The following is a 17,124-nucleotide window of genomic DNA, read 5'->3' on the forward strand; positions in this document are numbered from 1 at the left end:
AACCCCAAGATTAACTAAGTAATGACAAGAAATGATTTTATAAGTCACAACGATTTTAAATTAGGGGCAAAACATATTATTAAGTAATTAAATATCAATTAGTAAATACATTGATTTACATAATGTGGATGATAAATTGGGCCTAACTGTAATTAAAATAATTATTTTCTCAAATATTTGCCCAAAGGAAATAAAACGTACTAAACTAAAAGAAAAAGCATGAAATACAACCACACACTCCGGTATCTAAGCAACAGAATTAATATTATATCTTACAATAAATCTTACAGACCGATGATGGTTGCCTATCAAATCAACAAGGGAGCAATAAAAACTGATACATCTTGAGATAAGTAAACTATAAAATTCAATATAATTTATAGTGTGCATGTTGCATTAACACTAAGTAAAATTAAACTGCTTTTAAAAGTAGTTTCGACCACCTAAGTGGAGAAAATAATTAAGCAAGCACGTGTGACATACATAGTGTTTATCAATAACTACGGTGTATAGTTTGTCATATTTGGCTTTCGTTTTTAATTATGTTGGAAGGAATATTTTTATTTTCAATAAAATATTATAAATTTTTCATTTAATGACAGAATAATATTTACCATAATTATAAATTCAAATTAAATTAAAACAGATTACATAAATTTTACATTTACAAATATCGTTTATCACGTTTAACATGTTATATCAAAATATCCATCACATATGCTTCCATTAGGATCATATCAATTTTTTGGAACTGGAATAATAAAAGGATCACTATTGTTGATTTAAATGTTTTAAAATTCACATACTTTTTCGCGTTTATTTAACACTGATCATTATGCTGCACATAGTCCTACCTGCATTGTTATTAAACTGTAGACAAGATACACATGGGTAACGCATTTAAATTTTAGGCGTGTCTTTTTTTTTTTGGAAAAAATTAAAATGCCCACAGGCTCATCAAAGTACTTTTATTAACTAGTATCCGGAAATTACCATTTTGTGTGGTCGATATTCGTTGTTTATGTCCTTTTTCTGTTTAGTATTTCATTTCATATGAAGAGCAGCCAATCGGTTTTTTTTATTTACAAAAAAAATTGAATGTGAAACGAATATTCTAAATTTAAAAAATTTCGTGAATTTCCCTCGTCGAACAATTATAAACACGTCGGGGTTGAAATGGGGTATTTTGATTTATTTCCATTGAAAAGGAAACAATATATCATATAAAGAAACATTATCTATAAACCATTACACGATAGGAAACATGCAATTTTTTATGGCTTCCGATATAATTATTTCTGGGTTTCCCCAATTTAAATTTCTATTTTATACTTGCTCATAATCGGACGGATTTGACTGCATTTTATTGTCGTGTTAAACTTTTTACGATGTTGTCGTATATTACAAGTTGCTAGAAACGAGATTTATGTCTCTTGCATAAATTTTAATCCTTATTAATCACTCTTTACTTTTTATGTTTTTAAAAACAAACTCGTGTATTTTTTAAGTACGTTGAAAACGGGTACAAAGGTACAAATCCCTTACATAAAAAACACTAATTCAATAAAGGCAAATCAATTTACCATACTCCACTTAATAAAGCATATATCCTTTCAGACATCTTTCAATTGTAATAAAAATGGTCTTACCAAACGGACTCTTCTTTATTAAAGCCATAAAAAACTCTTATGACGGTTCTATTCGGGTATACACTTATTCAATCTCCTGAATCTGTTACTGATATCCGGTACAACGAAAACATTGGAGATAAAAAAGGCCCACTAACTAGGTCTATTGTTATATTCGGGTTATACGGTGTATAGCAAAGAACAATTAGGTTGTAATGGTTAAGCCGTCAACCTAAAAATGAAACATAAATGTTATTAATATATTAATTTTTTATATGACTTTTATTTTATAAAAATATAAAAAATATAAATAAATTATAAATAAAATATTTATAAATAAATATTTTTTATATATATTTCTTTAATTTTTCTATAATTTATTTCATATTTTAAAAAGTATTTTATATATATTTTTTTTAAATTAACCAAATTTGAATTTGAAATATATCCTGATAGATAATTCATAAATATTTTTTTATGTAATTGTATGAAATGTTTTTTTCTATTTTTATAAAATATTTTATAGTCTTCACAATTTACTATTTAGTAATTGAAAATGAACGATTGTCTTAATTTAATTTTTTATATAATTTATTTCAAAAGTAGATGGATTTTAAAATTATCTATTTATTATTTGAAAAATATAATTAATTTTAAAAAATTCACAAATAATTTTTAGTTTCATCAAACTGTATTTTTTATACAGATTATCATTATGTACTTCGTAATTAAAAATGAAAAAACGATTCTCATAAATGTTATATTCCTTCCTTATTTTTTAGTGTTTAAATGTAAATTCCAAAATAAAATGTGATACTTTTCATATTAATACAACATTGATAATAACATTAAAATAATTAATTAATTTGCCACCAGCAGTATTGTACAATTTTAGACGTAACAATACACACGTCTATTGTTACCGCATGTGAATATAAACACTATATTATGTAAAGGCGTGTGGGATCCAAAAAATTCACCTATTTAAATACAATAGTGAAAATTCATTTTGTTCACTTCCAATAATCTTAAGTGTACTTAAGCAATTAAGAATAAAGATAAATGTCAAAAGGTCTTTAAAATAAACAGACAACAATGGGAATTTGTGGGATGTTCTTTAGGTAATCTTAAAACTAAATAGTTTTATTCATTCTAATTGTTCATTATCCCCTAAATTTAGAATTTTACTATTGTCGTAAAGTCCCAGACGTCTAAACAAATTTGTTTGGAGTCTGGGCCTTCCGCAGTTTAAAGCATATTTTACACTCGCCATCGACAGCTCTTGAACAAATAAACGTTGAAAATTATTACGTCATCATTTCTGCTGCTTTATTTACAGTCACATATTACTATTTACTAAATATTTGACGTGCTTTTTTTCTTGTGTTTGCCGCTACGTTAAGTCCAAACAAAACTTGCTTTATACAAATATTATTCAATGACTGCCAATACACGTTTCAGTTCCGACAAAACCGAATGTGTTACTGAAGCTTTCATTTGTGTTGTGAATCTGGACACATCAAACTAAACTTTTCAAATTGGACTATGATGAAATCACTTTGATAGGAACTTGTTTGTTTTGAATTTCCCTAAACTTTAAATCAAAAAATTTAAAACTAATTTACAATGTTCAGAAAAATTTTCATACATTTATATTATTAAAATACAGCTGATATGGGAGCTGATATGTATAATTATAATAAAGTGAAATAAAACTATTAATGAGCAATATGAAATTTTCATTGTAAAGGTTTATGATCTGTGACTCAAAGTCAACGAACTGAGTTTGGAACTGCTTTCACGTAATTGTCGTCTACTTTTAGTATTATTTACAACCCCTATAACGTCATGAGATAATAAATTACGTTTCTTGTAGTACTAGAAATCTTAATTTCTTTATTGGGGTAGTTGTGGTTTATGGTCACGAAGTAGGGAAATGTCCATTACCGTTTTGGTAATTATTTCATAGAAAATTTTTGTGAAACATAAACGTTTATTTCGTTTCGATCAGCAGTAAATGTTGATGGTATTTTGCTTTTTGGTACACCCCAATGATTAACCCAAAGCTATAAGACTGATTAGAACAAATATTTATTGTTTTATTTAATACATTAACATCTGATATCCATTCCAACATGTAACAACTCTACTATTTAGATAATAAAAACTTAATACATAGATGTGGTAATTGTGTTAAAATTTTTATTAAAATTATTTTGATTAAACCCTTATACATTATCAATTAATTAATTATTTATATTTACAGATAACAATAAAATATGTTTATTTACAATCTAATATAAGTGGATTTTGATTCATAAAAATAATCTCTTTATGGTATTAGTTTATGACCACAGAGCGCTAACCCAACATTAGGTTTTGGTAATTATTTCATGGAATATTTTATGCTACGTGAAGTTGTCACCGTTCATGGTGCAGTAAATATTGGTTGAACATCGCTTTATGGCTAAACCAAATGTCATGTTTTGTCAGAACGAATTTTCTTTACGGAGATCAAGCGGTTACTGAAGAATTATGGGTTTTCATTTTACAGAATGAATTTCATAGTAAATTAGAGACCGTTACAAGTAACAACTAAAGATAATTTTTAAAAACCATATTAGTAAAGTTGTTTTAAAATCATTTAACATATTTGCTTAAATTTATGTGTGATGATTATTTAATATTCAATTTTATAAAGTTATTTATATAATAACCATTTACGCACTATAATTATGTGAATTAAAATACAAATAATTGAGGAATTTGATACTATTTTATAATTCACACATTTCATTTACTCACATCCATCCATTCACATGTTATTTAATTATTATTATTTACAATATATGCAATAATTATTCGAGTTAGAAAAACAGAAAGTCTATCCTTACTTATACCTACATTTTTTTTTGTTAAGATGAAATCTTAATGGTACATTTGGGAAAAAAGTACCCCATTCATAGAAATGAGGACCTTATCGCCCACTTTATCTTGTCTATTTTATAAAACAACGTTCGATTCGAGCGGACATTATACCTGCAACAAAATTATTTGAAACACCTAAATTTTAATTTACTTATAACATACGAGCCAAACTTTATTGTTTATGCGAGTGCATATCGTACAACTGATATTATTCTCCATTTAACACCTGGCGTGATCTACGCTGGAACAATGTGAATTTAACAGTAGCTATTGAGCTGAATATTAACCACAATTGATTGCATTGTTGATACTAAATATAGCCGTATACGTTACACGATTCTTTATTTTCAGGACAATATAATACACGCTGTATGATTCCCACTTAAACTGTATGGACATTACTATGTTGAGTGGATGCATTCAATTTTGAAAATGCATATTCCGGTGACATTTTAAGTCCACTTTTAACGTTTATTGATATTCTGAAATATATTTTGAATAGGACATTTTACAATAATAATAATATTAATACATAAATATTATTTTTTGTGTTTTTTATATAATGAAAGTGATGTTAATGATGTATGATTATTTAGAATAAAAAATAAATCTGTTTCATAGATCGTGTCAAAGAATGAATTGTACATATTATTTAAATTTTCTATAATTTATTGTAATCGTAATAATAAATATAATATTTTATGTGCTTACTTTAGTTATTTGTTATTTTATTATGTGTAGTAATGTTAGTTTTTATTTCTTTTCTAATATGCAATAAAAATACAATATACTATTATTGAATAATTTTATTTATATCTTTTTTTAAGTAGAAAAAACATAGTAAAAATTTAATTAAAAGAAAACCGTAGAAATTTGTACTGTAATGAGCTGTTCAATTCAGATGTGTAAATAAAACAAAAAGCTCATTAAACATCACTTACAAGAACCCATAAAGATTTTTAATGATAATTCGTGTAGTTACGCATGTTGTCTTAACTCAAAACAGATTAAAAAATACATATTGCATGAGTCTGAAATAGTAGTTTATGTTGCGATTTCTATTTAAAGAACAATAAAACAGCCGTTTACAATGACATCTGCTAAACTGACAAAAAAGAAGCGAGAATTAATTAAAGATTAATTAATGAGAAAGTATAATGTTGGCTCGGCTAGTTAAATAAGAAACAGATCGGCGCTTTGCACCATAACAAGGAATGTGCTTGTTGCGGACTGGACACTGACTAAGCGTCCCGGCACTAACCAGTAATGAACATAAATAGATAATGTAACAGAATAAAACGATTTATGGGGGGCAATTCACCGTAGCGAACTTCAATTTTCTTACTTTTGCCCAATAGCCGTATTCTATAAAACCGACAAATTATACCCCTGGCCATATTGCAAACAACGGACGGAAGAAGATTGCAAGTAAGCGTTGAAAATTCTAGCACACTAAAATGTTTAAATCTGTATCTTTCACTGCCTCGGCTTCCACAAACCAATTTTCTTGTTTCCAATCAGTTGCGCCTTAACGCCACATTTAGACTGGACGATTTCTAAGAGTTGGGATTTTTAATTTTTATGACTCTCTTCAGTGTGCATCGAATTGTCTCCTTGTACCGGGAATTCCTTCGAGCGGTGAACGATACTGAATGTTGTGGCCACGTCCAAATTGGTGACTGTAAAAAATTATTTATTGCACTTCCTGTGTTCTCAAGGTTGTCAAACTTCACGGATTAATGAGATGGTGCTACTTATAAATATTTTGCCAATAGTTACGATAAAATTGGGCATTTAATTATCTTAAAAAAATTCTTATAAAATACAAATTAAATTTTGAAATATTAAAAAATTGTATTTATTGATAATGTATGAAAACTATAAATAAATATGTGTATTATATTGAGTTTCTTCATCCGAACAGGTGTCTTAAATTTATGACCAGAATTGCCTCTATAAAATAATTACTAGGAAAGGTCTTCAGTACTGTGGCCACTTCTAAATGGGGCTATGCTCCTGCGATTATTTCTTTATATATACTATTCAATAAAATGTTATTTCATAATATTCAAGTAATTAGTAAGTAGTAATGGTTTATGGTAATATATTTTATTATATGCTAATTATTATTATGATAGTCGTCTTTAATTACCATACCAATTGTACGTAGGCAGTGAGGATGATATATCCTCCACATATTTTTTAATTTAAACAAATAAAAAAATATAAAGAAAAAATAAATGTAGAATAAATAGAAGAAATTAATATAGCACTTCATAAGATTTTTATGAATTTATAAAGGCATAATGATAAAATCTGAAAATGCAAAATTTATTGAGAAATAATACGGTTCTCGAAAATATAAACTTATTTAATAATAATCTCTTAAGCAACCTGGCCAATAATAAACTTCAATTAAAGTTGATTTGTTGGGGAAATTAACAATAAAATCAGAAAGCTTCAAAAGTTGCCTCGTCGAACACGCGATCTAAGCATACTTTAAAAGTTCCGGCTGCGAAATCGATACCAAGGAATCTGTTTTATTTTATCCTTTCCTAAACTATTTAATACATTTTTTGTTTAATACCTAAAATTAGGTAGATCATATTTTACGATAATGGTTGAATATCAAGGTTAAATTACAAAATTTCATTATTAGTTATGTCTTATTTAAAATTATACTAAAAAAAACAATAGAATTTAGTAATGAAAAATAAATCCTCATTGGGTATATTCTCGTGACTTTACAGTTAATTTTATGTACATTATTCAAAGTAATTTTACACACATTACAAAAGTTGTTATAAAGTTACTGTTACAAACTTTAAAATTAATATTTCCTATATCGAGTTGTCCAATTTTCACAATTTCACAGCATTCCAACCTTTTCTTATGTTTATTCACCTGCAATCCGTATTTTGTACTTTTTTATGACCTAAGCCGTTGAGTTTGGACTCCCACTTATGGGAATGGCAAACCATGCTTATACCTGGTAGCATCTTGTGTGGTATACCTTCATGTTATAACGCCTTAGAATGTCGCAACCGCCTGATTTTGATGAATAGATCTTTTAGGGCCGATTACCTGAATACAATTAATTTGACCAAAATATTGACTGAATCATTCTATACCTACGGTCTTCAACAACACGTTTCCGTAATTATGTAAGTTTTGAACAATGACTTAGTGCCTCAGCTAAACTGACTTTACTTAATTATGTTAAATATAATGTGTGAATTGCAATTAAAATTAGAAGTAACTATAGAACATCAAAATATTATTAACTTACGTTATTGCTGTCATTCCGCAAAAGAAGACTATATTATTAAACTACAATCATCAATTGGTTATTGGTTAGATTTTAGTCCAGTTAGAACTACAAATTTGATTAAAAACATTCAGTTACCATAAATTATATAAATAAAAGTACATTTTTTTAAACAATTTGCGTCCTTATCATCAACAGTACTTGAGCATCTACAATATTTTATGGACTGTCATACAAGGATTCTTAAAACAATCTCTAAAATTATTATCATGAGCGATGTAAAATTGTTCATAATGCAATTCCTCAGCTATAAATAATAGTTAAGTACCATATTTTGCATACATTAAGTGAAATATGTTAATATTTTTATGATTGAAATCAAGTTGAATATACTGTAGTCTTAATTCAAATCAGTATATAAATTATCCTGTCATATTCGATTAATCCAATGTTATTTATTGGCGCTTTTACTGTTTGGGTGGTCAGTATAATCTTTTTGTAGTTATAATTTTAATAATAAGGAATATAAGAAATATTTCGTTATTTAAATTAACAGAGAACCGTGACGATTTTATGAAAAATTACAAATGTGTACGATTCTAAGAGATACAATAACAGAAATGAAATATGTTCACATGTATATGTATATATGTGATTGAATATTTTATAAAAATATAAAAATATACGTATCTTATCTGCATCTCTCACCTCATAAAATAAGTTACGCATTCAAATGTGGCAACGGTTAGCAAATGTTTACAATTATTAGTATCATGTATATGTTAATATTTTATCAAAATCATAGCCATAATTCTTTAGAATTTTATTTATCCAATTTTAAAAATATATTAATTATTAATATATATATATTAGTGGCTACTGCTTAACATAACTTATTTTTTTTATTATTTAACATATTTCATTAATTTGGGTATACAGGGTGTTTCATAACTTTTTAACCACTTCTTAATACTAAGTCGATTTCTTAAAAAAAAATCTATTAAAAGTTCAACAGAAAACAGATGATAAATGTTAGCCGTAGCAAACGATGGTTTAGATAACTTATTGGAAATTGGAAAAATAAAAGAAAGAAAACATAGAGAAATTAAAAAAATGGAAAGATAAAAATTGGAAATTTGGAAGTGTTAATTTGTAAAATTGGAAATTTGAGAATGTTAAGAATATGAAATTTGGAAAAGTGTGGAATTGGAAAATTGAAACAGTGATAATATAGGAAATTGGAAAAGGAAAAAAGGGAAAAAGATGTTATAATAATTAAAAATATTAAGAAGTAAACACTGCATACAAAAATGGACATTTAAAAAAATATTAATTTGTAAAATTGGAAATTTCAGAAAGTGCAGAATTAGAAATTTGGAAAAGTGGAGAATTGGAAAATTGAAAAAATAATAAAATGAGTAATTGGAAAATGAGGAAAATAGAAAATTGTAAAATAGGTAAATTTCTAAAAAAGGAAAAAAGAAGAAAGGAGTTACAATAATCGAAAATATTAAGAAGTAAACAATGCAAAAAAAGTTATGGAGTAAGGTTTGTTACTAACATTTTTATCTGGTTTTCTGTTGTCCTTTTATTAGATTTTTTTAAGAAATCGATGATAGATTATTTAGAAGTGCATATCTGGTTTAAAAATTTCGGATAAGTTATGAAACACCCTGTATATTCGTTTATGTTTTATATTTTTGATTGATTGTAATGAACACTCTGGTAAAAAAATTACTTACCTTATAATTTCTATTTATTTCATTATTCAGAAAATGTGTCTGTCTCAGTTATAAAAAGAATCTTAACTTACCTTATGGTATCTATTTTTATCTTTATTTCCTGTAACGAGAGTGAGTTTAATTGATGATAAATAAAACAATTAAGTATAAGAAAATTCGTTTATTATAATTTTAGAATAAATGTAATGTACATAATTATAACAGTCTTAAATATTCATAAATTAAGCTAAATATATACAGTACTTAGAAATTAATGACTAATAAGCGTTCAGTAAGTAGTACTACATGTACATACAGTATAAATAAATATTCGTTTTTATATACAAATTATATACAGCATAAATGAATGAATAGAATAAATATTACACGGTAATAATAAGTCATGATAATTATACCTAGTGACATTCAAATATTTAATTAATTTAAATAGATTTATAAGTAAAACAGCCTTTAAAATTTCCTTAAGTAACTCACAATTATACAAAGTAAGTTCTAGTCTGCGGTTGTGTATCTGGAATGGTGGAGTAAACGTGATGCGGAAGGTCGGCCCTGCAGGGAGGAAATTGAGAATATTGTGGTGGCCTCCCGTCAATGGACACGTAACTATGGTTCAGCTGATCGGATCCGTAATGCTGACTGCTGGCGCTCGAGCCAGCCTCATCTTCGGTACTCCTGGCGGACTCTCCGGACACGTACGTACTCTGGGTGGGTGTGGGTGTTAGAGCAGCGGCATGGACTCCAGGCATGGCCGAGTATTTGTACCAGGAGTCCGGAGCCGTCGGCGCCGCCGTATATCTTGCGTTGGTTTTGCACCGGATCTCCGCCTGTTGTTTCTTGCTGCGTCTCGTCGACTGATTATTTATTACGTCCGGCATGGCGTAGCGTAGCTTCTCCCAGAAGCGACGTTCGCCATATCTCGTCACGGTACACGCACGCAGCAATGCCCTCAATTCAGGATCCATCGGCTCCAACGGGTCCCCGTTCAGCACACAAACCAGCTTGTGTCTGTGGGCTGAGCGCAGGGCGGTCTGGAGTGCGGCTCTGAAGTCGGGTCTGGACCATTCGTTGCATATAAGCCCCGGGGAGACTATGAAGACGACGCGTCGCGACGCGTCGGCGGCGCCCATCATTGCGTCTGCCAGGTACGAGGCGCCACCCATTAAATGGAGATCTCTGTAGTGCAGACACAGAGTGTGGCCGAATTGTTCCAATTCCGGGGCGATGACTCTGGAAGCCAGATCCTCGTCCTTGTGACTGTAGACCATGTAGCAGTCGTAGAGACGGTCCCGGTCGTCGTTGTTGTCGTGGGCCGTCGCGGCGTCTTGGAATATGCGGATGCCGTACTTAGAATGCGCCCATAATCGCACGTCCTGTCTGTACACGAACACGATCGCGGCCAATAAACAGACAATGATGACGGCGACGAGGGTGGCGGCGAGGAGGGGCACGTAACTGCCGCCCAACATGGGATTGTTCTTTAAAATTTCCCGCTGCACAACTGAGGTGGCGATGGCATTGTCCGTCATATCACACCGGTTGATTACATCAGCAACGGTTTCGTCACTATCCGCGCACAGCATTTTCGTGGGATCGCCGCCGTTTTTCCGTATCCAAGCCTGCAGCCGGTCAAGGGAACCGCAATCACACGACCACTTGTTGCCGTCCAAAGTCACGTTCGGCTGCGAGCCCGATTCCTCGCTTTCAGTCAACTGCCACGGTTTCAGATTTATTATTTTGTTCTCGTCCAATTTCAGCACTTTTAATCGACGCATCTTCTTGAACGTCTGATTGCTGACTTGATCGATGTTGTTGTGATCCAAATAAATTTCGTTCAGCTTCTCCAACTGATCGAACTCGAATCCGCGCAGTTGTTCCAAATGGTTGTTTTCCAAGTGCAAGACTTTCAACGATTTGACGCCGTTAAACGTTCTGTTGTGCACAGCTTTTATGTTGCTGTTGTTCAAGAACAGAACTTCGAGCTTTTTCTTGCCGATGAATACGTGACTATCGAGCTCGCCCAAGTCGTTGCCGTCCAGGTAGATTTCGGTGGCATCCATGGGAATTCGCTCCGGCACGCTGGTGTATCCTGCGTTGCTGCAATCGACAACGTTCGAAGACCAAGTGTGATCGTGGTAACAAGTGCAGTTGGTCGGGCAGGTCATTTCGCAATCGCAGGCGTCGTAATCGCAACACTGACATAAAGCGAAACAGTGCGCCTCGTAGGGACATAAAAAGTTTGATGGCTTCAGACTCAACAGTGGCTGCGGCGGGGATCCTCTGGCATGTGCCAATTCGCAGGTTACACTGTCCAAGTCTAGTACCTGTGGATATTTTACAGGAGAAAACTGATTGAGTTGATTGATTCTTAAGAGCCATTCCATTTTACAGTCGCAGTAAAACGGATTATCTCCGATATAAAACTGCGGTAACTCTTTATCACTCGGCTCGGCGCTAAGTCTGAGTGCGGCTTCATCCAGATATTTGATTTTATTCCCGTATAAAACTACTTTCTCGAGATTAGGTTTTTGCAAAAAGGTGCCAGGTTGGACCGTTGTGATTTTGTTGTTGTTCAAGTACAATGTTTCAATGCTGTCGGGGATGGAGTTTTCTTGGATTTGTGTGATTAAATTGAAACTTACGTCGAGCATTTTGATGTTGAGTGTGTTCCTCACGTCGTAGTAGTTGCCCAATTCCGGTATTTTATTGTGGTGCATATCCAACCACTCCAAGCTGGCAGGTAAGTGACTGAAGTCGAACCATAGCAAGTTGTTTGCGGAGACGTTCAACCACACTAAACTTTGCAAGTTGGTAAATACGCCACTTATGTCCGTCAGCTCATTAGCGTCCAGTCGGATAGCCTTGAGGGTCGGGTTACTTGCGAATGCACTCTGTTCCACGTATTTAATTTTATTCGATGCTAAATTCAACACTTGCAGTGACGGAAGCGTGGAGAAAGCATCCCGTGAAATATTTACGATGTGATTGTCCACTAATCGCAAACCATAAAGCAGGTCCAGTCCTTCGAACGACGAATTGGTTACGGATTCGATGCGGTTTTTACCCAGATCTAAGGTTTTTAAAACTCTCAAACTGCCTATACCTGCGGGTACACCGCCTAATAAATTCCCATTGAGGCCTAGGTCTTGTAAATTTGTCACGTTTTGAAACGCCTTCGGGTCGATAGTCTCGATATTGTTTTGATCCAGTAACAGTTGATTAAGAGCGTACATACCGCTGAAATGGTAAGACTCGATGCTGGAGATCCGGTTGTGAGAGAGTGTCAGGGCGTGGAGGTTTTTTAATTCCATGAAAGCTCCCTCGGCGATGAAATTAATGACGTTGTGTTCGAGATTTAATATTTGCAGGGTGTATAGATCGCGGAAAAGATTGGCATCAATTCGGTTGAGTTGGTTGTGTGCCAAATTGAGAACGACCAGTCGCACGAGACCGGAAAATGTGTCTCTGTTGACCCAACGACTTGACAGCTCGTTTCGCGACAAGTCAAGAACTTGCAACTGATCCAGACCCTCCAACAGTCCCGGGGCGAGCACACTCAAGGAGTTGTTGTGCAAGTAAAGGTGTTGTAGATCCCGGGAGGATTGAAATAAATCAGGGGGAAGAGCAACGAGCATGTTACTCGACAGATTCAAAGTTTTTAATGCATTGAGTCCGACGAATGCACGATCGCCGAGCGTGGAAATGGCATTATCTTCCAGATGCAGTTCTTCCAAAGCTCGCAGTCCGGATAAGCCGTTGTCATTTAATGATATGATATCGTTGTGTGACATATCGAGCACTTCTAATCCGTTGACGCAGGCACGACCGGGGGCAAGGGGACCGTCTCCCCAATCGGAGAAGCCCAATGACAAAATGTCCTGAAGTTTATTGCGAGTTAGATTCAAATGTGTCAGACTGTAAAGGGGACAGAACAAGTCCGCGGGCGTACTCCATATATTGTTGTCGCCGAGATCCAAGCTACGAAGTTCGCCCATGCCGCGGAAACTTTCGGCGTTCAGCTCCAACGACATGGCAGACCAATCCGAATTGTGTGTACGCAACGACAACCTTCTCAAATGTCTGAGCGGAGCGAGGACAGCCTTCGGGATATTGCGTATCTTGCAGTTCTCGACTTTTAAGTCGACAAGTCGCCGTAAGTTTGATAAGAAGCTGTTGTGTTTGAAGCCGTCCAGGGAACTTTCGAAAAACAACTTATCACTACAGTTCAACTCGAGAACGGTCACGCGATCCGCTTGTGTCTGGGTCAGATTTCCTAGGAGCGATTCGGCGTTTTCGATTTTCCTCAATTCACAATAGAGCACCGGTTCTTCGCCAGCTTCCGTGTCCAGCATCTTCCACTTGCAGCCACGCGGGGTGATCTCATAGCTGGTCAAACTCCTCGATGTCACAGCCACAATAAGCGCACTGATCACAAGCCAGATCATTTTGCACAGTCTTTTTTTGTTTTTGGTTCACTTAAAATACACAAGTCTTATTGAATCATCACAAGTTTGTGTTTCGTGTACGAGATTACGAAGACGCAACGACGCTGCGAACCGTAGGTACAAGCGCTCCACTCGAAGTCGCTTACTGAACTGAAGTGTGGAACTGTTGCGCTATGTCGGGTGTTGTAAGGGTCATGGCTCCGCCTTTCTTTGCCCCCACCACGGCATAAATATCAGGATGCCAGCTGTAAACTCCACGCTGAATGGAGAATGTCACGTGTAGTTCACAAATTTTAACAATGTGCAAACTGCAATACATCCCCACCATTATAATTAATTTCCAGTTTGTTTATCGCGGTGCTTCAGAAATCTGGAGCTCATATGCTTATTTAAATTTGTTGTAAATATTGAATAATTCCATATAAAGGCTAATTAATTATTTTTTTTTTTTATATTTCACCATAATTTGCACATAAAAAATATATAGGTATGTTAATTAGTAATATTATGACTAAGTAATATCACTAAGGTTAGTTGTTATTAATTACCATCTTCATAATTAATTTCAATTATACTGCAAAGTTTGTTTTTAATATACTATTTTATTAACTAAACAGAAATAGTTCTGTAAATTTCATGAATATAAACATATATAACATAATACACACAATAATTAACGTGTTTATTCTATATTTATATAAATTAATTAAAAATTTAATTTAACTTAAATTATTTTTTGATTTTATATATATAAATTATAAAATTTTTTATTAATACATATTTATTTGTGACTTCAATTTATAACTAAATATTTACTATTTCACAAACAAAAAACAATAAATGTATTAGAAAATTAGTATTCAAACGTCAAGCGATAAACCCGAACAACAATAGATATGGATATATCAAATTATTTTCCTTTAAATGGAAAATAAAAATAATATTTTAGGTGATAATTTTCTTTTTAGAATTTTGTTGTTTATTCACATAACTATAAAAATATTAAAACATTTTAATTTATCTTATAAATAATGATTATTTTTAATATAATTTCTGAATTGAATTTATAACATTTGATGAACAAGTTTTGTAAAGGAGTTGTATTTTATTTTTTATAAAATATTTAAAATCACCGAGAAGTAAATCATATCTTTGTTGTTATTCATAATATAAAAATAGTATAACCAATAATAATAATGTGTTAAAAATAATAAAATATTTTAATATATTAGAATTAAAGTTATATTCTTCTTAAATAGAAAATATTTTTAGATGATAAATTTTGTGTTGTTTTATTCAAATAAAATAATTGCCCCAACCATTTTTTATAAATTATAGGTATTTTAAGTATCATATTTTACTATTTATTTATAAGATGAATTTATAATGTCTAAATAAAAAATTTGTAAGAAATGATTTTTGATTAATATTTATTAAATAATTAATATTTCATTATTATAAATTATTCCTTGTTATTCATAATATAAAAAATAGTATAACAAATAATAATAATGATTTAAAAATTATAAAATATTTTAATATATTAGAATTCAAATTATATTTTTCTTAAATAGAAAATACAAATGCTCTTTTTGGATTATAAAATTTTTATTTTATTGTTTATTCAAATAAAATATTTATAGAAATATTAACCTAACCTTTTACTATATTATTAATTATTATTTTAAATATCATCTATTAATATTTACTTGTAAGATGAATTTATAATATTTAAGTAAAGAATTTGTAAGAATTGAATTTTTATTAAATAATTAATATTTCATTATTAAAAATTATACCAAATAAATCCTGCCTTTGATATTACTTTGTTATTCATAATATAAAAAATAGTATAACAAATAATAATAATATTGAGACTGGTACCATTTATTTGTGAGATGAATTTATAATACCTAAATAGGTGTTTATAAGCATTGTATTTTTATTAATAAATACTATTTATTAAATAATTCGTATTTAATTATTAAAGACTACCCCAAGTAAATCCTGTTTATGGTGATATTTTACTGTTAGAAGTGTAGCAAATAATAAATATTATTATAATAAATAATTATTATAAAAATTATTATTAATTTTTTTATTACAACTTTCATTATTATTCATATTTCATATATTAATATTTTATTGTTGTTTTTATATCTCGTTAAAAAGTTTGTAAAAGAATTGCATTTTAACAAAAAATGATATTTACTAAAAATTACCCCAAGTAATTGATGATCCTTGATGATATTTTGTTGTTATTTATAATATAAACAATAGTATAAAAAATAATAATAATGAGTAAAAAAATAACATGAATTTCAAATAATATATATTTTTTTCAAATGGAAAATAGAATTATTATTTTTAGGTAATATTTTTTTACTAGTTACTCAATAAAATAATAAACCACCTATAAATATGCAATTTATAAAGGTTTTTAGATTTTTATATGTGATAAAATCATGATTGTTTTATTTAAACAAGCTTTCAAAACATTTTAGAATTCATATACCATTGGTAATATTATTTGATACTCGTTTATTTAAATGAATCAAACATGCTAAAATTTTTATTATGAAATAAAATCGTGTAATTTTTATATTTATAAAAGTTTTTAAAACAAACGTCAATAGTATAATATTATACGAGTTTATATTAATATGTTGAGTTTCAACGTCGAAAAGCATTCGTCCCGACATCTATTGTGGTTTCTTGGAATATTTCAAACCTACATTGACCGAGACTTTTTTGTAAATGTTAATTTTATTTAAATTATGAAATTAATAATTGTAAGTTATTTTTTTTTTTTTTGATAATAATCATTTTTAATCTTAATTTTGATCTAATTAGATCTTATTTTTATGATTATAACTCTTCTTTTTATGAATGTGTATTTAAAACAAGCAAAAAATAATAAATTATGTATAATTATAAATACATTATAAATAATTATAAAAATAATAATCTTTCCAATAAACAAGCAAATATGTGTTAATGAATGTTGATCATAGAAACTTCAAATTTGAAATTTTACTTGGACCGGGTGCAGACCGTTTTCTTCTGGTCCCTGTTTTAAAATTCCAGGTAAAATTTTCTCTGCTGTATAGCGGACC

General features: G+C 30.6%; 1 protein-coding gene across 1 annotated transcript; it reads right to left on the minus strand.

Moving 5' to 3' along the window:
* Positions 1–9,723: 9,723 nt before the first annotated feature.
* LOC109599403 (toll-like receptor Tollo) lies at positions 9,724–14,137 on the minus strand. The gene has a single exon (XM_020015392.2). The coding sequence runs from the start codon at positions 14,006–14,008 to the stop codon at positions 10,043–10,045; it is 3,966 nt and encodes a 1,321-aa protein (XP_019870951.1). The 5' UTR covers positions 14,009–14,137; the 3' UTR covers positions 9,724–10,042.
* Positions 14,138–17,124: the final 2,987 nt, after the last annotated feature.

The sequence above is a fragment of the Aethina tumida genome, chromosome 3 (assembly GCF_024364675.1).
Source record: "Aethina tumida isolate Nest 87 chromosome 3, icAetTumi1.1, whole genome shotgun sequence".
NCBI lineage: Eukaryota > Metazoa > Arthropoda > Insecta > Coleoptera > Nitidulidae > Aethina > Aethina tumida.